General features: G+C 30.3%; 1 protein-coding gene across 1 annotated transcript; it reads right to left on the bottom strand.

Annotated features, from left to right (window-relative positions):
* Positions 1-894: 894 nt before the first annotated feature.
* FOXF1 (Forkhead box protein F1) lies at positions 895-25,313 on the bottom strand (the record flags this gene model as incomplete). Its single annotated transcript, XM_012941708.3, has 4 exons — positions 895-1,764; positions 4,048-5,658; positions 10,056-10,265; positions 23,153-25,313. The coding sequence occupies 4 exons, from the start codon at positions 25,311-25,313 to the stop codon at positions 1,664-1,666; spliced, it is 4,083 nt and encodes a 1,360-aa protein (XP_012797162.3). The 3' UTR covers positions 895-1,663.
* Between the last annotated feature and the right edge of the window lie 514 nt (positions 25,314-25,827).

Raw genomic sequence — 25,827 nt, 5'->3', positions numbered from 1 at the left:
CAGTTGCTGATAGTATCCGACCAATGAATGTTGAAAATCTTGCATAGACAACTATTTATAAATATTTGTACATTCTTGATGATGGTTGTAGTAGTTCCCGAAGTTCCAGCTCCATACAGTATAACTGTCTAGACGTTCGTATTGAAGATTCTCAGTTTGATGTTTGTTGAAAGTTGTTTTGAGTTCCATATGTTCTTCAACTGTAGGAATGTGACCCTTGCTTAACCAATCCTCGTCTTTACGTCTGCATCTGATCTTCCTTAATCATCGATGATGCTTCCCAGGTATGTGAAGGATTGCACATTTTCCAGAGTTTCGCCATCAAGTGTGATTGGATTGGTGTTCCCTGTGTTGTATTTAAGGACCTTGGTTTTCCTCTTGTGTATGTTGAGGCCTACTGATGCAGAGACTTCTGCCACACTGGCTGTCTTTATCTGCATTTGTTCGTGTGTATGCGATAGGAGGGCTAGGTCATCTGCGTAGTCCAAATCGTATAGTTGGTTCTGAGCTGTCCATTGTATGTCATTTTTCCCCTTAGATGTCGAGGTCTTCATAATCTAGTCAACTACCAAAAGAAAGAGGTAGGGAGAGAGTAGACAGCGTTGACTCCGGTCGTAAATTGGAATGCATCTGTCCTCCATGCACGACTTTGCACTGTAGTCCGTCGTATGAGTTCCGGATAATGTTGACAATCTACTCAGGAACTCCATAATGTCGTATAAGTTTCCATAACGTCCTCCTATCTACATTATCAAATGCCTTTTCATAATCAATGAGGTTGATGTATTGTGATGAGTTCCACTCAACTGATTGTAATGAAAATAACTTACAAATTCATTATAAATATAAATGATCTTCAATAGATTTATGTATAAAAAAGATAGAAATAATTATCATTTCATATTATTAGTAATATTATAGACATCAGTAGTATAAACAGTATTATATGTGTTCATTAAAAAGGAAAAAAACTGCAGATAAACAAACATATTTTCATCTAACATTTTCTTTCTTTCTTTCCTTTGTCATTGATTTATTAATAAAGTCATAGATACTAAAAACAGAATAATCAATAAAATTCAAAGATCATTATTTAATTCACAATTATTCAACATAATTTAATTTTATATATAAATTTAAAATTGTTGACTGAGAAATATGAACACATGCATTTAGATTTCAATATATAGAAATTGCATTTTGTGAATTGTCAATGTGAAAGGTAAATCACAAAAAGCTAATTCTATTAATAATAGTTAGTAGTATTTCTTCTTTTTATAATGTTTAACCACATGAATGCTGGTATATATATAAAGTTAGATAGATAGATAGATAGATGAACTTCACGAGAAGAACAACAAATAATATGATGAAGAAGACAGATGAATGATTAAGACGAAAGGTGGGTTAGTTTGGATAAACGAACTATCCAAGAATACTGTTATTTTATATTCATATATACGTCAATGTAAACGTTTAAATGAAAATATATGTATATATGTTAAACATTTGACGAAACTGTTTTTTACTTGTATATGTATATAAGGAGTTAAAAGAAACAAAATTAAAAAAAAAGAACAATCGTAAAAGTAATGAAATTTTGAATAGTACATTATACTACTCATAAACCAGTAAATAATGAATTAATTAACCAAATAAATATTCACATATAGTTATGTTTTTGTGATTGTGGACTAGTAATAAATGTTGATAATGAATCCGTTGTTGTATTGTATGCTAATATTTCATTTCCTTCATGAATTTCTACGTAAAACAAATTATAAAAATAAAATGATATGAAATTCTTTAACAAAGATTATCAAATGAATTTCAATGGATAGATACAGAAAATTTAATATAACATTTAATCACCACACAGTTTAAATGGTTTCTCAGAATTGACTAATCACTGATTCTTAACTAGTGTTATGTTTCTTAAGTCTTTGTGTAACGAATTCGATTGATGAAATGTAAACACTAGTCAATATGACTCAACATCACATACATTATGTTGAAATGTCAAGATTTGACAACCGGGTTATTCAGGTATTGAAGGCCACAAAGAGTATCAATTTCTTTAAGATTTCAGGTGTTCCATCCTATTTGATGAGTTTTAACTAGCATGAAACCTGGGTAAATAGTTTCCTGTCAACTACCTATAACCACTTAACATCTCAACATAAGTGTATCCTTAGATAGGTCTAACTATAATCAATAAAAGTAAAGCAGTATGATAACTACAAATAAATTGTAACTTTTATATAATGCTAGATTCTTGCCTGAAATATTATCGGGGTTTGTTAGAGTTTTGTTACTTCGAAAATTAATCAAATGTTAAAGAAAGATATTTCAATTATGAAAATATGAAGAATAAAATTAACATCTATTGGGTTGATTAAGAAATAAATAAATGTCAATTTTTATAAAATATCATAACCTGACAATAATTATCATTTTATAACCGGTTCATAAATAGAATCTAATCTCCTATAGTCGAAATAACTCTAAAACCAAACTAAATAATTGAAGTTAGCAACATTCCTTATATAGAATATCTCTTATATATATTCCAATTACAATCTAGGATAGTCTATTATCTAATATCACATACGAATGAATTAGTTTTCAATTACCCATATGAGGTCATCTTCATTTTCACAGAAGAGTTCACCAGTGTACCAATTGATGACTTCAATTTTACTTATACTATATATTAACCAGTTTCTCTAGATGTATACAATCCACACAAAAAATAAAGCAATCTAGATATTCATCTTTGTGAAATTATGAAATAATGAGTTCAATGCGATATCACGACCGATTCACAACTAGTAATACTGTATATAGTGTATTGTATTGTTAGATAAATGAGTTAGTTTTAAATGTTTTGATTACTGTAAACTTTAAATTAGTTAGTGGTTGTCTGAACTCAATAGCTCAGAGGATAATGCATTGGATGTTCAAAGCGTAAAGTACTCAGTTCAAGTTTTGATATGAATATCAATACTAAGATACATTAAACTCCAATGGACGAGTCCCAAGTACAACAAAAAGCTTGTATATTTTTATAAATTATATAACCTATTTTGAAGTAATTTTTTAATCATTCATACACATAATAAAATCACAGGATTTCCAATATCTTCCGTTAAGTATGGAGATTGTGGTATGGATATTTTTTAATGTTAGTGAAATTATGGTCTCTATTGTGATTTCAGTCAATCTCGTAGAAGGATGGTATTTTAACTAGACTTCTTCAAACTTGTGAGATAGTAACTCACTGATGACAATAGTGGATGTGTCATTCAATCTTGTAGATTAGTTAAGGTTAGATATTAACACCATTGAATACCTGCTCAGTAGTTTAGGAGATAAGCGTTCTCATGCGAGACCGATAGGTCCTGTGTTCGAATACCACAAGGCAGTATAATGGGTGCGCACTGATGAGGAGTCCTACAATAGGACGTAATGGCCGTCCAGTTCTTTCAGGTTTTCCACGGTGGTTTAGCTTCAATTAACTTATGATCTCAACTATTGAAATTATAAATAATTTGTTTGAAATTTTACTCGACTAAACTATTCATGTTAGCTGAATTTATCTATTAAATACCTATATAGTTTGTATAATTTTCGTTCTTTAGTCTAGTCGATAATTCTAGTGATTAGTGTTTTTTGGCTTCCATCCACTGGTGAAAAATTGTAATTATTAGTCAATATAAACTAGTTATGACTTAAAAACTACTCGTTAATTACCTTAAGCATCAATACATTCAATGTAAGTTAACAAGTTACATAAAAAATGTTCAACAATATGATTTTACATTTTTAAAATTAGAATGTAATTAATTATTAAATTCTGTAATTTCAATAGTTGAGATCATGAGTCAATTGAAGCTAGATCACCATGGAAAACCTGGAAGCACTGGATGGCCGTTTCGTCCAGGTTTTTCATGATGATCTATCTTCAATTGTTTCATGATCTCAACTAATGAAATTACAACAATCTCCACAAAACCCCTTCTGATACTAAATTATTTATTAATTTACCTTCATTTTTATTTTGACTATTTTCAATTCGTGGACATTTAGGATGACATGAATCTTTCATATGAATATTAATATCATTATCAAGTGAACTTATTGAATAATTTATTCGATTTGATTCATCGGATTTTGTTAAGTTAGTATGTTGAATGTTTGGTATATTGTTTGAATCAATTAATTGTGAATTACTTTTAGAAGATGGAGATAATAATGCTCTTGTGTATAGAGCATTATCATGTTCTTGAAATCTTTCAACTATTCTTCTTGTAGGATCATTGAAATCGTTAACAGTTGTGCTATTATTATTATTATTATTACAAGAATTAGTATTTATTTGAGAAACATTAAAAATCTCATTAGTGTATAAATTGGATTCTATTGTATTTGAAGGAATATCTGTATGATCACACCCTTTTTGATTAAACATCTGGTTTCGTTTTATAGATGTACCACATGGCCAACATACATGTTCATTAGACCAACGTACATCAAGATCACTACTTAATTGTTCATTGTTATGACTTAGTAAACTCAATTCTTTTGTATTTAACAATAAACCCTGAGAATGTTGTATAAGATTGAAGTTATTTTCATATAAATTGTGATGGTTTATTTTTATTGGGGTTGAATGTGAGCCACTTATTTGTGGATCTTTTTCTCTACTATAATATGTTGAATAATCTATTTCTATGTCTTCATGATGTTGGGTATTGTTACTTATATTCACTGAACCAATATATGCGTCAGAAACAGTAGGTTTATAAAGTGAAGAGACGGTTGTAGGATTTGAGTTTGGTATACATGGTAATGTTTTATGAATCATAGTTTGGTAAATTGGAGGCAGTTGTTGACTAACTGAGATATTACCATTATTATTTCTTAGATGTTCTGATGACTTCATAAAACTGTATGGTGAAGGATCTAAATCTCCTGAGTTTGTTCTAGAAGCATGTATATTTTCTGTAAGTTGGGTTGTTATTGTTGGAATTTCCATTGGTGAACTTGATAACTTTATCCCAAAAGAATCTGATTGTGCACGGAATACATTATCAAATGAAACTGAAGCTGGTGTACTGGATCCATGTATTTGTCCATTTAAATTAGTTGTAGTACGATTACAGAAAACACTGTCAATGGAAGACGACGAAGATGATGGTCCAATACCTTCTAGTTCTACACACTTAACTGATGTTGAATTTGTCATATTCAAATTTGATGAAATTGACAATCCGTTAGAAAGTGGTTGAAGTTTAGAAGCAGTATTTATACTATCATAATTCATACCACGAGTATTTGCTGAATTCGGTATAAAAAATCGTGTCATCTCTTTAGTTAACAATAAATCATGACCCATATTTCCTAAATTAAAACTATCAAAAGGTGTTGTGGAAATTTTATGCATTGTATTATCATGAGTTATTTGTGAATAATTATTTCCTGATGAAATATTCACTGCAACTGCTGCCGCTACTGCGGCAGCGGCAGCAGCTGCTGCTGCTGATGCACATTTTCTTCGAAAACCTCTTGGTCGTCTTCTTGATGCACCATCTTGAAACATAAATTCTGCTGCTGGATCAATAGTCCAGTAATGACCTTTTCCAGGACGACCCATACCTAAGTAGCATGACAAACATTTATAACACATTGAACATAAAAACATATAATAAAATACTTAACGGAATAAAATTAATTGATTTTCTTTTAAAATGACTGTAATATCACTGGTACTGACAATTTTTCAAAGATCCCACTAGGAGATAAAATTCTTTTTGTTGAAAAACTTAAATAATTCTATTGAATATTTTGTAAAATTGATTATAAATTAGTACATTTATATACATGAGTTCAAAAGAATAACAAATGTCAAACCACTACTCTCATTCTGGAGATAAATATAAGACAATTTTTATGTTCGATATCGCAGACTGATTAAATTTAGAAATTCAGTTGGTCTCTGGAAAGTTTAAAGATCCTAGATCCTTTTCTAAGTAGGCTCTCAGATACGAACCTCTGATGAGACACGTTACTACTACGACTTAATGAGTAAATTTCATCCATATGGGGTTATGGTGGTGGTCTAACATCAATCGATTCAAGTTCTCAGTCAAAAACTTAATAATCTCCACAATCCCATACTAATAATTACCATGTGCTCACTAGTGACTAGCTTCGTGAGAGATTTCCCGGAGTTCTAGTGAGTAGCCGTGACCAGTGGAGGAAATCTATATCAGGTAGAGACAGGTACCTACAGGAAAGATGGTCGCCCAATATCGTGGATTGATTGAGGTTAGACATTAGCGCCATTGAATACCGGCTCAGTGGGCTAGAGGTTAAGTGTTCACTCGCATAACCGAATTCCCTGGATTTGGATCCCGCTTGTGGACTGTGTATGCGCACTGATGAGGAGTCCCACAATAAGACGAAACGGTTGTCCAGTGCTTCCAGGTTCTTAATGGTTGTCTAACATCAATCGGTTCATGAGATCAATCAAAAAACAAAGTTAAATTTTACATTAAAAGATCATGTGAATTTCGTAAGGTTTTTATATTTAACTATCTATGATTCTCTACTCGTACAAACATTCCACTCATTGATCACGTCTATATATGGATATATATACTGGGACGCTCTATCTATAGGAACTTCACAAACCGTATATGTATAATATGATCATAAATAAAGACGATTTTTATTCATTGAATCACTAGAATAATTATAAACTTATTTATTCATTTATTTATTTTGAAAGTCTTAAACTAATACCTATTTGATAACAAATATCCTATTAAGTAATTGTCACAATTTGATTGTATAAATTACAATGAATATCATGTGTTGTTGTAATGAATTATTTATATAATTATTTGTGATCTATGGTATCTCCAGTATATATATGAAAATGTAAAAATTCTAAATACATACATAATGTGCTTATTACCTTTGATGTATGATAGTAATTAATAATATAATAAATGTTTCATAATGTTTTAGACGGATTTTTATAGTGTGAAAATGTTTGACATTCAATTATCATATTTAGATTATTAGAGAAAGGTTCAAAATATATATTAAATGGGTGTATAATTATGAAATTTAAAATCTGTTCATTAACATAATTTTAGAAACTTTTTCGGGATATAAACAAGATGATTAATGTATTATTAATAAAAATAAACTTGAATAGTTGAGATCATGAACTGATTGTTGTTAGACCATCATTGAAAACCTGGAAGCATTGGATGGCCGTTTTGTCCTAGTATGAGACTCCACAGCAGTGTACATCCACGATCCCGTCTCGTGGATGCGTATTGCTGATAATTCACACAATGAGACGAAACGGCCATCCATTGCTTCCAAACTCTTCATGGCGCTTTAGCTTCAATTGACTCATGATCACAACTATTGAAATTACTACAATCTCCACAAAATAACCCCTTCTGATACTGATCAACATATGCCCACTAATGATTGGCTTCAAGATGTATATCCTGGAGTTCTAGTGAGAAGCAGTGACCAATGGAGTTTAACCGGATCAGTTGTGAGATAGCAACTCACTGATAACAATGGTGGATGTATAACTCAATTTCGTGGATTAGTTGAAGTTAGACATTAACACCGTTGGATCCTGTCTCAATGGTCTAGTGGTTAAGCGTTCGCGCGTGAGACTAATAGGTCCCAGGTTTGAATCCCGCGGGGGGCGGGATCGTGGATGCACATTGCTGAGGAGTCCCACAATAGGATGAAACGGCCATCCAGTGCTTCAAGATTTTTCATGGTGATCTAGCTTCAATTTACTCCTAATCACAACTATTGAAATTATTACAGTCTCCACAAAATCCCTTCTGATACTAATAAAAAATTTATTATTTTTGTTTTTTTGTTTGTTTTTTTACTGTACTAATTCATTCATGTTTAGTGTTATTTCAAGTTGATGAATGAAGTAATCTGTAAATGAAATATTTTTAATAAAATATAAGAAGTAAATTTGCAAAAGCTTATTATCTAATATTAATCATGGTTATCTTCGATACTCATTATGTATGTTGTATTCTAATATTTTCAGCTATTTTTTCTTTTCATTTAGTATAAGACTGTAGTATATTAATATGTATTTAAACAATATTATTATTTATCAATCAGGTATTTCGACCTAAGCTATATTCACATTAACATATTAGATAGTTGTGGATAATAAATTATGTTTTTAAGCAAAGTTATTTTCTAAGTGATGGGGTTGTTGACAACATGCATAACCCTTCTCCTCTACTCGGACTTGGGATCGACAGTAACCTTAGAAGAGCTACAGGTGGAATCTAATCTTTGATGAAAAAATCATTCACATATATAGCTATCTCATTAAATGAACGGAAAAGTGGCCAAAAATAGTGGATATGATATACATACTGATCAATGAATATGTTGTGGATAACCTCAACATTTCTACCATTACTTAGAAAGGATTAACAATACTATTAATATCTGATTATAGTCGGTAGACTTTTTGTTTAAATAAGCATATCGTAAGGTGAAAATATTTATATGTATATGTTTTTTTAAATTGGTACCTATTTCCTAAATACATAGATTTATTACAGAGTATGCAAATGAATAGAAATGTACGATATTATAAAACTCACGTTCACATCTTGTTTTTGTGATAAATGGATTTCATTTTCTTCTTCTTTTTTTTCTTTTTTTAAATTTATACATCATCCTTATTATTGCTATTAATGGTATTGTTGGTTTGTACAAATTTCCCTATTAACAATTTTTTTAATACTCGGGATCAGGAGTCAATTGAAGCTAAACCATCATGGAAAATCCGGAAGCACTGGATGACAGCTTCGTCCTAGTATGGGGCTCTTCAGCAGTGCACATCCAGGATCCTACCTCATGAGATCTGAACACAGGACCTATTGGTCTCTCGGGCAAACACTTAATCTACAAGACACTGAGCCGGCATTCAATGGTATTAATGTCTAACTTTAACTAATCCACGAAATCAAGCGATACATCCACCATAACTCTAAGTTTATAACTGATAAAACATTAAAGTAACCATTTCATTACTTGATCTTAATGCGTATTCGAATGAATCATAAATAAGGTAGAGAAAAGAAAAAATGGGTACGCAACAAGAAATTGTATCATATTTGATATAGTTTTATAAGTCTATTAATCATGTTACTAGAATGATGTGCGAATTGAATGATGATGGTCTATAATATGAAAGTGAAACTGTTACTCATCTATATCATTGGACTTTAACTGAACCATACAGAGTATTTAATAAAGTTTAAAAAATGTAAATAAATAAACTCTGACTAAATAAATGATTAATATGGTACTCAACAGATTTGAAAGTTATTTGAAGTATTTTACGTCAACTTTTGCATGGTTTACAGTTACGAAGTTTCAAACAAGAATAAACGGCTGGTCAGTATTCATTCACTTTTAAAAGTTCTTTATCTTCCTATAATACAGTAATGAGAACTGTTTTGAACGTTAACAAATTTTTAGGCTGTAATCGTTACAGATTCGTTTCATTCAGAATACTGCTACAAATTGGTGGACACTAAGCAGATATCTTTTCCTGATAAAAGATTATTCACGACACTAATAAGGATCCTATCCAAGATCTACAGGTTTCGCGATAAATCCTAAACCTTTAAGACCATTGACTCGATATCCAGTATATCAGTTACAACTTGGATCGGTTTGATATATAATTCGACTATTATATGATACCACTGGTCAGAGCTGTTTCACTCAAGATACGTCTAAACTCCATCAGTCGCAACTACTTACAAGGACTTCAGGAACATCTTGAAATAAGTTACTCGTTGAATGACTTGGATTTTAGTGAAAGCTATTTTACAGAGAGTGATTTTATACACAGGTTGCATTTGTCGAATGGTACGACTAGTTCCAATGCTTAAGTGTTAACCGTAATAACTGTAACTCCATTTTAATCACTGTTTTTTTAAACAGAAATGTTAATATACACTTACCTTTTGGTAATTTAATAAAAACTTCATTCAATGATAGATTATGTCGAACTGAATTTTTCCATCCAGTATACTGTCCACGAAAGAATGGAAATTGTGTATGAAGATACTGATAGATTTCGCTTAATGTACATCGTTTTGATGGAGATGCTTTGATAGCCATTGCAATTAATGCAATATAAGAATATGGTGGTTTTTCTGATCGTCTACCAGCTATAAAAAAGAAGAAACGAAAATGAATGTTAAATATTTAATACATGTATCACATGTAATGCTTTCTTTTAAACAGATTGAAATCATTTCAATAATAGCCATTTTTATGATAATGTGATCGAGATCGTGATTTGATCATTAGTTAGATTTGTCAGTTAAAATAAAAATTCGAACCAATGATATTGGTTTAATTTATGATCCATCTTTTAAAATATTTTCAAAAATACCTTAATTCAGATCAGTTTATGACAAATATTATCTATCAATCTTCACAAAGTACCTTTGTGGAATGACTAGGTGAAGTTAAATTTGTATTAATAAACCCTTACCCAATGGTCCAAGTGCTTAAGCATTCCCCATATGAACTAAAATTCATAGATTCGAGTAAGTGGTAGTAAGCAGTTTAAAATTTTTAAAAAGTCAAATACTCAATACTCTATGAACTCAGTTGAGATTAATAAATAACAAAGACTACCTTCAAATGAAATTAATCTTCACAATATCCTTTCAAGAAAATTTTAATATACTTATGTACTGAAACCTGATGATAACAAAATTAAGTTAATATATAGTTTTATAGTTGAATTTATGAATCGATTTAAGCTAGACCATCATGGAAAACCTCGTAGCGTTGGACGGCAGTCTCGTCCTATTGTGGGACTCCTCAGCATTGTGCATCCACGATCTCGCTTCGTAAGATTCGAACCCAGGACCTATAAGACTCGCGCACGAGCGCTTAACCACTAGACCACTGAGATGGCCAGAATCCAACGGTTTTAATGTCTAACTTCAACCAATCTTACAACAAACTCAGTCGAACTCCACTGGTCACTACTACTCACTAGAACTCCAGGAAATGTCTCTTGAAGCCAGTCACTAGTTAGCATACGATACCAGTTCAGTGGTCTTGGGTTCGAATGTCATAGGGGGCGGGACCGTGGGTACACGCAGTTGAGGATTACCACACTGGGACGAAACGTTCGTCCAGTTCTTTCAGGTTTTCTATGGTAGTCTAGCTTCAATAGGCTCATAAGTTCAACTATAAAAATTTCTCAAATCTCCACAAAACTCCTTCTAATATAAAATTGTTGATATATTTAACTTTTGTTTAAGATTAATTATTTCCTAAATCATTTTTACTAGATGTCTTTTATTTTCACTCTATCATTTGATTGAAATCATTACATTTGTACTTTTTTGACGGAACCTTAAGCTGTACTTTATATATATGAAGCTTTTAAAAAGAAAAGTATCTATTCATTTAAACAATCACTATATTTCTATTATATTCGATAAACTAACTTGTTTGAAAGATAAAACATTTCAGTGTTAACCTTGTTAAACTTTAATTATGAATAACTAAATAAAGATACTTCAAATAATTTAAAAGTAAACATTATTTATTCTAATAAATGATGTTTCCTTTAAACTGGATTGACATACACTAGACATAGACAGAAAAAGGAGACAACAACAATAAAAAGATATAAAAAGGGAGTATCCATAAAACTAAGTAAAATAGTATTAATTGTAGTGTATAGAATGTATGTTTATTGAACATAACAAGTTATTCATTTCCTGAATTGTGTTATACGTATGTCTGTCAAAAGAAAACTATTCTCGAGTAATATAATAATAATAATAAATTATGATTATTACCATTATTGTTATATATGAACAGTTGAACTACAAAATGAACTGCTGGTACCTTTTTTTAGGATTGACCGGAAATACTACATTTTTGTTCATGTATTCATCGATTGTTTGCTTCTTTGCTTTTTGTTTTTTAGTTAGTCCCTTACCCATTTTCTCAGTTCTTATGTATTTTCCTTCTTGAATATGCACAGGTAGAAAAGTATATATATATATATATATATATATATTAGTTTGATGCTAAAAGATGTTGTTTATATAAAGTCTACAAAAAAATGTATACAGTTGATATGATAGATCATATGACTATTATTGAAAGATATAAACAAACTGTTAGAATTATGTCTTGTACAATTATAAATGGTATATATATCTTCGCCTTTGATCAAAGTAAAAGTTTATATTTCTGAATTGAGATAATTGAAGTACACTACATTTTACAGTAATTTGTAAGTACTATGTCTTTTTTTTATATCCTTCACTAATAATGATAACAAGCATCTGAGTAATGATGATGAAGATGGATGTTCCAGATGCTATGTTATCGTTTGTTGTTCTTTTTTTTTGATGGACATAGAGAAATTATCATTAGTTTTAGATTTTGTGTTTATCTACTTAGTCTATATTGTTTTGTTTGTTTTTTCATATCTATTTCTTGTCTTTTTCTCAGAAAGAAATACAGCTTATTCACAATTGATTGATCACTGGATGGTGATCAATATCATGTGTGTCAAGTCCTTCCTAGTGCAGATCGACCAAGTTGCAATTTGGCCACTAGTCTAAATGACTCGACATTGCGTGCACTATGTTGAGATTAGATGGTGGCTGGCGGTAGTTAACAGGGAAACCTAGAACCGGGTTTCTTGCTACTTGGCCGATAGCATTCGATCTGCACCAAGAAGGACTTCACACACATGACATTGATCACCACCAAGTGATCAATCAATTGTGATTACATCTCAGTCCTACAGGAGGTCGGTCACAGCCAGAATAGCCCAGTGGTAACGTCTCTAACTGTGAAGCTGGGTGACACTGTATCGAATCCGCCATCGAGCACCAGTTCCCTCAAGATTACAGGTACACCTTGCTGACGAGTGCCGAATTGCACGAAACCTGGGTCCAGGGTTTCCTGTTGACTACCTCTAACCACCATCTAATACAGCTTATTAAATATGTCAGAATAATTTGTAGAAATTGTCATCTATTTAGGAAAAAAGGAATTATTCCGTCATTTTTTTACTGTAGTGTTGTAATTAGTAGTGATTCGTTTCAACACTTTGACAAAAGATTTTCTGTAATTGAAACATTAGCTGTTAGATGGGTTTGAAATAACTAAAATAATGAATCATTTCCCACCGTATCATTCCCATTTAAATAAACTCCTAGAATAATTAATGTTTATTTGTAGGATGAACTGAAATTGTAGTGAACAAGAGCACAAGTGGGGACAATCGAATGTAATTGAACGAAAAATTAGAGAGTATCTCAATAAAATTTGAGAATCATACAGTAAATCTTCAATTTGCAAAATATTAATCCATTGTGTCAAACTTGACTGTTCCTTTTGCAAATATCAGTCCATCGCCTTAGATTTCACTGTTCCTACATTTTCATACCGATTCCTTCTCGTTCCCTTTCTTTCCTTTTCCATCTTCTACTGAAATACATTCTATTCCTAACTATCGTTATATACTACTTACGTGTACACAAGTAGCACACACCAAAAAATGATCAATGAATTAAGGTCAACTCCTTAGTTATACAGCTTAAGTAATAACACAGTAACTAATATATGTGGTAATAGATATAACTTTACCAGTGAATTATAACATTCCACAGAATTATTTCAAGAGATAAGAAACGAAACTTTTCCAAAAATTCCAACCAAATAGGTGACATTTTTGAATTGATTAGGTGTAAAATGATAAGAGTATCAGTTAGTAAAATCATTTCTCTTCATAATAATCTAATCAGACAGTAAATTTCCTTTCCTGTAACCGTATGCATTATACAATATGTTTAGTCTAATTTGAAAAACATCAATTTACTTGATAACACAACCAAACAGTATATTAAATCGCCAAAAGTTTGGTCGCTCGAATCTGACAGTCTAATCTAAAATATAATACTGTTTATGTTATAATAATTCGATTGGGTGACATTATGAATGAATGTATGGTTTTCAACAACGAACAACCCGTATATATATATATATATATATATATATATATATATATAGGGAGAATACATTATGAAAAAAATATGGGATACACTAAGTATTTTCAATCACTATGAGAAATAAGTCGGTTGAACAAAAAATAGATGGAATATTCAGCGATGCATTATAAAATGTAAGTTAACACAAAGAATTGACATTTGCATAATTTATGTACAGATTCTGCTTAAGTAGTTAGTATCTTTTTTTCATTTATTCGGAATAAATCAACATATTTGAATCGATCAGTAAATAACTCCTGGTTCCCATCATGTAAATTTATTCTCAATGATTATGGACAGAAAATGATGAATGAATAACTTAATAAATAAATATACATAGCACATTTTGATGGAGTTTTGTTCTTTGAGCTTCAGATAGAAGTCTGAAGTTTGTGCTGGTGATGTCATTCAGAAGAAAGATGAAAGCTCCATGACCAAACCATCCAGTTCAGAGAACAAAACTCCATCAAAATCATCCACTTGAGCTACAAATCTTCTCCACCCTACATAGCAAATATTAATTATGATTTTAGTTCACCATCATAATTTTTTGTTAGTCCGAAATATCGTAAATATTTTCAAGACCGCATTCAACTATTTTATAGACATTCAGTGCTGTGGAAAATTCATACTGTTTTAATATATATACAGAAATATCTTGTAGGGTTACATTAAAACAGTATATCCTACCTGAATACACTTTGTAATCAGTTGTACTTGATATTGAAGTATTTTTGAGTGAAAGAATAAAGAATAATACTTTATCGTTTTTTTAATCATTATCTCACTTTAACCATTAAATCTATCATTTTTTATAACTCAGTGATTTTTTTATCCTTCTTCAATTGTTTTAATGGTCTAATTACTGTTGAGTCGGCTCTACGCTTCTTCATCCAAAAAAGTCCAATAAGAAATAAATAACAACCAAACAACAGTTCATCTAAAAAGTGATTACGGTCTCCGTCTAAAATTTCTCGTACATTAGTAATAAAACGTTATATGGGCAGTTAAGTAACAATTTTTAATTTGAATATGATAAAGGTTTCTTTTTAAGTTCGAATGCCACATTACAGTAAATATTCGTTCCTCAAGAAATGGATAATAATTTAGATATATAATTTTGATTACTAATCAGTAGTATAGTTCTCGCAAGATAATTTCCATCTTTTTTATTAGAAATATTCAAATAAAAAAGTTTCTGCTACTCACTTTTTTTCAAGATTGAGCTTCAACTTATTTTGTAGCTTCCTCTTAATAGCACTGAGTATTATTTGAACTATATAACAAGAGAACTTCGTGAGATTTTAACTGTACATTAAAATATTAGTCTAATGATGATTTATACGATTTTACTATGTTGCTCTTCAAACATTCATAGATATAGGATGTCAATTAAATAAAAACTGAAGATATTTTAGGAATATGTTAACATAGTTAACGTTACTCAAATTCTTTAGAGTAGATAAGTACCAAAGCATCTTATGACTTGTGATAAATTACAAGGAAGGAATATATAAGGTTTTGGTGTTATATCTCTATTACGATACCGTCATAAACAAAATTACTTTTAAAAAAAAGACTCACTAACACATAATCATTTAAACTTCCAATATAAACTTAATATTACCAATAATTATTATGATAAAAAAATGTAAAGTACATAGATTGTCTCGTAAAGATCTGGTTTTTCTTGGATTCTAACATATAAGATCATTTCTTACTTAACATTCATAGTTTTCAATTTATTTGTACAGAACTTTTATAATGTAATTCAGTTGGTTAATGTAAAATAGTTAGTATTATCATTTAGACCATGATAAGTATGATTTATATAGAAAGGGGATAAATGAAAATTATCATTACTTAAACTACTATAAACAATATATACAAATTGTTATTAATAAAGTAAACAAAATGATTATTTTTACAACAATCAAAAAAGAAAACATTACTAATAATAATAATAATAGTAATAATAATAATAATAATAATAATAATAGTAATACGTCTAGGTACTATGAGGATCATAAGAACACATGAACACCTACATAACTTCTAGTTTATTCAACTAAACACTATACACCTATCTACTTAGTTTCCTCTCAGTTTTGATTAATCTCTTAATAGTATGATAATATATAAAATAAACAATCATTTTTCTAGTAGAACTATGTGCTTTTCTCAGTATTATAATCTTTTTTTCTCAGTTTTTCTTTTAATTTATTGAATATATATACTACATTATGTAAATGGTTAAAATCATTAAGTTTATCAATGGAATCCAGGATACACGCTCTGTCCTATTTGGAACTCTTTTACTGGTTATACCTGTATTTCAGAGTTGATGTTCACTCTGGGACTTGAATCTAGTACCGTTCGCTTCAAATGTCATCGCATTAGCCACTTAGCCACTGAGTCTTAATAGCTGTCATTGCTTATAATGTCTGTGAATTAAAACAATATCGAGGCAATACGCACAATATGCACATATACCAATAACAGACTGATCAATTGCAGTTCTAATCATCAATGGGAAGAATCAAGTAAGCAATACTAAGTGAATTTATATGTTTTCATAAAGTCCAATACTTTCTCAATTATTTATTTATTAGTTCCAGTTATTCTCTGACGTCATTTTATTCATATATTTAATTTATTTTCTATTCATTTTGATCAATTATAATTTGAATGAAGTAAAAGAAGAAGATAAAGAAATACAACTACGGTGTAAACATGAAAGATCAAGATGGATGACGTTCAAACAACTGTGGGTTTTTTTTCTGTACCTACAACGATAAATACTGAACACATGATTGCACATACGTAAAATGTAGTAGTCAGTTTATGTGTTACTGAAATATGTTCTAGGTGAACACTTTTGTTTTTTGTTTAAATACATAAAAATATAGCAATCTGAGAAACATACTCTCATTGACTATAATCATATTCGATCTTATATCTAAATTATTTGATAGCATGATTACTAGTGCTTTTTGTTATTTCAGTAGTAATCACTGTAAGAATGATTAACTTTTATATGTTACATAAAACAATAATAATCAATCATACCATTTTTTTAAATTACTAATATTATTGGGGAACAAATTTAAATAATATAATGAGGGAAGATCTGAAAAACTATTTATTAATGTGAGATCACATAAAGATAATAAATCTAAACAACATTTCCTTTCATACACATAGTTCACTTTATCATTCTTAAAAGAGCAAGAACAAAGATTCTAACAGAATAACACAAATTCACTTTATCTCATTTTACTAGTATAGGGGTTGTGAAGATTATTGAGTTTTTGATTGAGATCGTGAACCGATTGATGTTAGACCACCGTTGGAAACCTGGAAGCAATGAACGGCTGTTTCGTCCTATTGTCGGACTTCTCAGTAGCGCGCATTCACGATCCCACTCGCAGGATTCGAACTCAGGGCCTTCAATCTCATTCACGAACGCTTAGCCTACTGGACCACTGAGCTGGCATCCAATGGTGCTACTGTCTAACATCAACCAAATCCACGAAATTGCACGACCAACTTTCTATTGTACTGAGGTAGATACCTGTCTCGACCCGACACGGATTAGCTCCACTAGTCACGGCTTCTCTCTAGAACTCCGAGAATTCCCTCATGAAGCTAGTCACTAGTGAACACATGTTAATTACCAGTATAGGGGTTGTTGAGATTATTAATATTTCATTATGTTCATTTTGTTCTCGTCAGCTGCTTAAAATCATCAGCACAACTTCTGCCTGATGTTTGTGCTGATGACGTCGTTCAAAAGAATGATGAAAACCTCACAGCCAAATCATCCAGCATACGGAAAAAAACTTGATCAAAATCATCCACCTGAGTCACAAATCTTATCCACTATCTCAAAATATGTCTTCAATATAACTTCCAACCAAACTCTTTCATGTAATTAATTTGAATTCATTATGTAATTATGTTTTTTTAAATATCACAGGTCATTATTCTTTATATTATTATTATTATTATTTGTATAGTTCTGACAATTATAAGCTACGTTTTGCATTCATGAATTAATGCAATATCTTTTATTATTTATAAATTCTGAAGTAATTAACTAAAAATGTATTATTCTGTATTGTATTGATAATGTCCTGGCTATGTACTATATTAGTATTTATAAACCAATTCATATTATAATCTTGCATTCTACTAGTATAATCATATTGTGGTGTGGGCTACTGATGTCGACAGATATAAGTAGTATACATCAACAATCGAAAGTGAAATGTCTGGCGGTAGAAAGTTAAGATCAAAAGAAAAAGAACGAGAACAAAAAATGATTGATATGAAAAAGAACGAACAATGAAGTCTGAGACAATTGATTGACATTATACAAATGAATTATTTACTGTATGTTTTTCAGAATTCGGTTAGAGATTCTGTAATTTTGCATTAAAGTACATTTGGTTGTCCCTGCCTAAGTTCTTCTTCACTACAACATGTGTTATGTTTAAATAATAAAAAAATATTTATGACCACTCATTTGACTCTCTAATGTTTTTTAGTTAGTATTTCGAAATGTTAAATCTGTGGTTATTTATTCTAAGGTTATCAACATCCAACGTGAGTTACTCATATTTACTGACGCCTGTAACCTCTCATGGAAGAGCATAGGTCGCTCACCAGTATTCTCCATCCAACTCAGTCTTGGGCAATCCTTTCCAGTTCTTTCTATTTGTTATTCATCCTATTCATGTCAGCTTCCAATTCTCGACTCAATGTGTTCTTCGACCTTCCTCTTTTCCGTTTCTCTTCAAGATTTAAAGTTAGCGCTTGCCTCGTGATGCAGTTTGATAGTTTCATCAATGTGTGTCCTATCTACTTCCAGCGTTTTTTCCGAATTTCCTCCTCTGGAAACTGATTTGTTCTCGCCCACAGTAGGCTGTTGCTGATGGTATCCGATCAACAGCGTAAACAATTGTTTAGAAATACTTGTACCTTTTTTATTATGGTTATGGTAATTCTATGAGTTACTTACTTCAGGAATAATCATTATATTTTATAAAAAATAATTAATTGGTATATTTTTAAGCGTTTATTGTATTTTACTTATTGTAATAAGAGGTTTAAAAGATAAATAATTTAAACTGACTTGATGGTTTTTCCTTAACTCATATAAACCCTACATATAACTCATTTTCCACTTTATTAATGTCTATTATAATGTTTTAAATGAATCCCAAACTCTAGTCTACATTCATAAAACATATATTACTATTATTATTATTTACCCGGGTAGAGATGCTGTATTATTCAATGGTATACCTTATCCTAAAGTGATATTACCTGAAAAACGAATACAAACAAATTAAGTGTTATTTAGAATCCCTAGTCTATAATAAGTTTAATATTTCTTAATTTTTTAATGATACTCCAATGATAATACCATTATGGAAGTGATCATCATACATCCAACCAATCATTTTACATTGGATTTTAAAATAATATGGAAAAATCAAATAAACATGATAAATTAGTTAGTATGATGACTACATTAAAATATTAAATAGATCACTGGGCGAAAAGGCCGTCTAGTGCTTCCAGATTTTTCACGGTGGTCTAGCTTCAATTGACTCATGATCTCAACTATTGAAATTACTAAAATCTCCACGAAACCCATTTAGATCTAGTATTCTTAATAAGGCGAGTCTATAATTCATAGATGAACCAATCAGATACAAGATAAAGAGTTATGTATTTTGGTGTGAAATCCATTCATACATTTGGTTAATTAGAGTTTCAGCATTGTAGCTTATATCAGTTGGTTATGAAAACTCTAACTCTAATCATCAACTGTAAATCATAATCCTAACTGGCTTATAACCCTTATTTAATTATAATCAGTAGATATCTATTCTCAAGGTCATTTCAGCGTTACTCAAAGGTTGTCCATAAATTATAATCTCACCGTTAATAATATTTTAATTCTAATATACTCTACTAGTTAAAAGTTGATTAATTTAACTCTATCAGTGAATAAATATTGACTTTTAAAAGAATAAAATTATATTCAGATGGGTTTTGTAGATATTATAGAAATTTCAGTGGTTGAAGCTAGACCACGATGGAAAATCTGGAAGCACTTAAACATTGAAGTTACTATAATATCCACAAAACCCATCTGATATTAATCAACATATGCTCACTAGTGACTGGCTTCAAGAAGTATATCCTGGAGTTCTAGTGAGAAGTAGTGACTAGTGGAGTTCAACCAGGTCTGTTGTGAGATGGTAACTCACTGAAGACAATGGTGGATGTGTCACTCAATTTCGTGGATTAGTTGAACTTAGACATTAATACCATTGAATGACAGCTCAGTGGCCTAGGGGTTAAGTGCTCGCGCGCGAAACCAGCTGGTCCTGGGTTCGAATCTCGCAGGGGGCGAGGTCCTGGATGCGCACTGCTGAGGAGTCCCACAATAAGACGAAACGGCCGTCCAGTGCCTCCAGTTTTTCCATGGTGGTCTAACATCAATCGATTCATGATCTCAATCAAAAACATAATAATCTCCACAACCCCTATACTGGTAAGATAAATTTATTAGGGTAATATTTCAATTTTAATATATTCTTTAGGATAGTAATTTCGATTACTGCAAATAAATTTTTTTGATTAAAATCATGAACCGATTAATGTTAGACAACCATTAAAAACCTGGAAGCATTGATATTGGTTTAACATCAGTCAGTTCATGACCTCAATCAAACATTTAATAATTTTCACAATCCTATACTGATACAAATAAATTGTTGAATCCAACAACTTTTAGATTAGTCTTTCTATAACTATAATTCTTATAAGCAATAATAGTATTCTCATTGAATAGGAATTTTAATAGTCATATTAAAAGAGATCAAGTGATTACTAACATCTATTTAAATGACTTATAACTTAGCATCAAAAATTATATTATATCACAATTGATTGATCCCTCGATGGTGACCAATTTCATGTGTATCAAGTTCTTTTTAGTACAGATCGAATGCTATCGACCAAGTTGTAATATGGTCACTAGTCTAAATGACTCGATATTGCGTACACCAGGAGAAAGAGATAATGATTTAATTATACATATTTTTGAAAAAACTTTCATATTTCTAGTCTTTTATGAGTAGTTCATCATCAAGTGGATACTTTTAAAGAAATATTCCATAGATTGTTTCACTCCATTTCAATCTTTTTTTTTCTTTTTAAAAAAATGATTCTATGTTATATAATCTATTATTTTATATTAGTGTAAGTATACATTTTGGTTCCGTTTAAAAAAAACAATACCTATGATCTTAAATGACAATGAGATGTTTACCAGGTGAAATATCATTTTTAGTGAACGAAACAATTACAAAACATTTTAAATATTTACCATCGCTTTAACAATAAAACAAATGAAATAACATATACAAGGAATATTCTTTTAAGAAATTTAAAGTAATTAATCCTTTTGATAAATGTCGATAGTGTAATATGAAGACAAAGGTGATCAGTATTATGTGGTGATTATATAAGCGCAATACATTTTGAACAATCCGATCACATATAATATACTCGTTAAGGACATTTATATATAAAAAGAAATGGTCAACTAGACTAGAAATGAAGGATAAGAGAATACAAGGATAATAAAGAAAATAATGTGAAAACAATTTTAAACTTTACCACTCTGGATAATAAACTAATATTATCAGGGTAGATTCAAGTATATATATATGATCAGATTAGTCGAAATGTATTACGCTAATACATCACATAGTTTCGATGGTCTTTATTTTCTTATTACATATAACATTTAACCAAACATTGAATCCGTAAAATATTCAAGTATTTATTTTAAAAGAAGATTCTGTATATTATTTTGAATTCATTACCATGGTTACTAAATTAATAGTTAAATGAATATATAAATTCAAGTTAATCGAACTAATCTTTATGGAATAGTTATTACAATGTTTTAATGATTATATAATACAATGTTTATGATCAATGATCAATTGCATCTATTTTACATGAACCTTTATTTCCAATCATTGTAAATTTAACCTAATACAACAGTTATAATTAGTTATATATCTAAACCGATTATATATTCTATAAAAAATAATATTAAAAATATGAATTATCGAATATTTCTTGTTTCGTTCTAGTATGAGACTCCTCAGCAATGTACGTCCACGATCCCGCTCACTGGATTCGAGTTCAACACATTTAGTATCGCTCGTGAACACTTAACCTTTAGAAAGCTGAGTCAGTATCCAACGGTGTTAATGTCTAACTCTAACCAATCGGCGAAAATGAGCCACCGTCCATCATTATCTTCAGTGGGTAACTGCCCCTACAGCAGACCTAGTTGAACTCCACTGGTCACAGCCTCTCATTAGAACTTTGGGAAACTTATGTTGAAGCTAGTCACTAGTGAACACATGATGAGGTTTAGTGAAGACTGTGGTGATTTCTGAGATACATGAAGTAATGATAACAACAGTGAATTAATATATGATTAAATTGAAAGTAATTCAAAAGGTGAAAGTGTCCTGCTTTTTCTTTAGTTACAATTAACATACATAACTTTTGAGTTTCCTTTCGTCTTTTTTTCTTAATGAATGATAGGACATAGAATTCATTGAAATAAGATCAGATTACAACTAGACCTTACGAAGTGACCGACTGTAAACTTCTGTTTATATTAGGGACTGAAGTTGAAGATTTCTATTAGAACATATACTTAATCAACAGCTATCTTGACTCAGTAGTAAATAACGCATAGTAGGTTAGAGAATATCAACATTGGGATGCTAGAATATACATCTGATGAGTTCCAAATGTTAATAAATGAATGTTCTAGATTCTAAGACTAGCCATATTTTAAAAAATAAACTTATTTGAATCCTAAGTTCAAGCTGCCATCAAACATATATTTTAGCTTTATAAGATTGTGTTTCCAACCACTGACTTAAACAATCTGACAAACAGCTTACCTCCGTTGTTCTTTTTCCGATTATCGATATCTTTAGTTAATTCATCTTTTAATTTGGATTTCGCATTGTTAGTTGTATTTCGCTCTCTTTGGTTCGTAACATGTCCACCATCTAGATCATCGTTGTCCTCATTATCATCATCATTTTCGCAATCGGATAAGTCAGTCGAGTGATTATGTTTTAAATTCACATCACCATCTTCTTCCTCTTCTATTTCCTCCTCCTCCTCATCATCATCATCATCGTCATCGATATCATCGTCGTTACCAATATTATCATTTTGACCATTTAGTTCACGACTGTCACTGGTGCTTTTCATTAACATTTTATGAAATGGCATATTCATAGTATTATATAACAACATAGATGACGATATTGTAGGATTATTCTCATGAGTACACGTTTTCATTGTATTTGATTCATGTTTACTAATGAAATCATTTGAAATACATTTTGACGTTACTACTGACGACAATGATACTCCTGGTTCTGTGGTAGTAAGTGTCGTTGTCGCCGATGTCGTTGTAAATGTAGTCATTGTTGGTAACACTGAATTTGTTGGCACAGAATTCAAATAGGTAAAGTTTACCGAACCTAAAACTGTTGAACAACCATTGACTTGATGATCTCGTTCATTATTATTACATTGATTAGTGTTATTTATACAAGATGACTGAATTGAATGAAGTGATTCATAACTGTTTAATTCAGTATCATAATTTATTGTTTCATTTGATAGAGTTGGACATGCTTCACTAGACGACTCTTCAGGACTGCTAATGTTATGAAGATGTTGATAGGGACGTGAGTCAATATCTGGCATATAATTTGATATTTTGCTATTATTATTATCATTATTATTGAATGTTGAATGTTGCTGATCCTGACAATGATGATGATGAATATTATGATGATAATCAATATTTAAAGAATTATTTAAATAAGATGTCATTAAAGGTTGAATAGGATATGATTCATGAATTGTAGGAAATGTATTATTACTATCATTCCCCAATTGTTTATTAAGTAAATTAGATGTTGTAGACCATAAATTAGTAGACAGTATTTTAGAATCTGTTAATGTACAGTCATAGGACGATGGTGATGATGATGGAGGTGGCGATGATGATGATGACGATAATGAAGATGATATTGATAATGGTAGATTATTGGGTTTTATTGAATGATTATTTATAATACATGATGATGATATGATATGATTAGGCGGTGGCAGAAAACATTTAGTATTTACATCTGTAGCAGTCCCATTTACATTTGTACCATAACAATCAATATTATTACCTGTTAAGGATAATTTTTGATTTGTTCTAGAATCTGAATACAATTTTAATAATGTATTCTTATTATTAATGTCCGTAGATGTTATACAATTAAGGTTAGGATTTGTTGTTGCTGTTGTTGTACTAATCTGTACATCAGTAGTTATTGTTTTATCAATTTTAGTACTGAGATTAATAGAAACTATACCATTAACATAATTATCACTTGTTGTAGGTGATCTAGGAGTGGATGTCACTAACCATTGATCATTTCCTGACAAATTCAATAACGTTTGTGGAGAATGTTTACTCCAATTCTCAGTGGATAATTCATTTGTTAGATGATTATTACCAGTTGATGAATTATCATAATGAGATGATGTAATCACATTCGATTGTTTACTAAGATTAATCTGTCTTAAATTTGAATTATTTAAATGATTATCATCAGATTCATGAATATTATAACATTTAACATTATTTGTCGATGTAATTGTTGTATTAGCAGTAGTAGTTGTACCAGTTAATTTTAATAATGTCAAATGTGTTGTTCCAGAAGAACAAGAATTATTCAAATAATCCTGTTGATTACGATGATGATGTTCTATTTGATGAAGATGATGATAAGGATTATTATGTCGAGGATTATTTGGAAGTACTTGAAAAATAGATTGTGTTCCATACTTCATTGATATATCATTAAAATCATGATGATAATGATTTGTATAATTATTATTATGATTATGATTATTTGAATTGAATGTTGTCATTGGGGCTACTGAATCATTGATCTGATCAACTTTAAATTGAAATGTTTTATAATCGGAATCAACATAAGAGTATAATAAAGCTGGTGTTCTTGAAAAATAGTCTCCAGACATGTTAAAAATATTATTAACAATAAGGATATGATTATTATTATATTATTAGTCAATAACCAGTACTATTACTACTACAGGGATTATTCCATATCTGATAATTATACTGCAATGAAATTAATTAATTTTCCTGAAGAAAGAAAAAACTTTTCTATAGTGTTTGAATAATTTCAACTACTTCTGTATTCCTTGTTAAATCATAGAATGTGTGTGCAGATTATGATATGTTCAGCTGTAATTACAACTTATTATTACTATTAAAAATAGTAGTCATTAAAAATAAGCACACATAATCCATATATGTGCATTCAGTCACAATTCCCCTATGTATATATATATATATAATAATTCGTAACCAACAGAACAAAATATAGAAGGGGTAAGAAAAGTGTAAACTATTCATAAGAATATTGATGTGATGATTTGTTTAAATCTAATACCTTAGGATTTGTGCAATATTCAATAATTTTGATTGGAATATTCATGATATTCTTATTTAATAACCAATTAAAATTAT

This window comes from Schistosoma haematobium, chromosome ZW, assembly GCF_000699445.3.
Source record: "Schistosoma haematobium chromosome ZW, whole genome shotgun sequence".
NCBI classification, from domain to species: domain Eukaryota; kingdom Metazoa; phylum Platyhelminthes; class Trematoda; order Strigeidida; family Schistosomatidae; genus Schistosoma; species Schistosoma haematobium.
The sequence above is the reverse complement of the archived record's forward strand: the minus strand, read 5'-3'. Positions and strand labels throughout refer to the sequence as shown.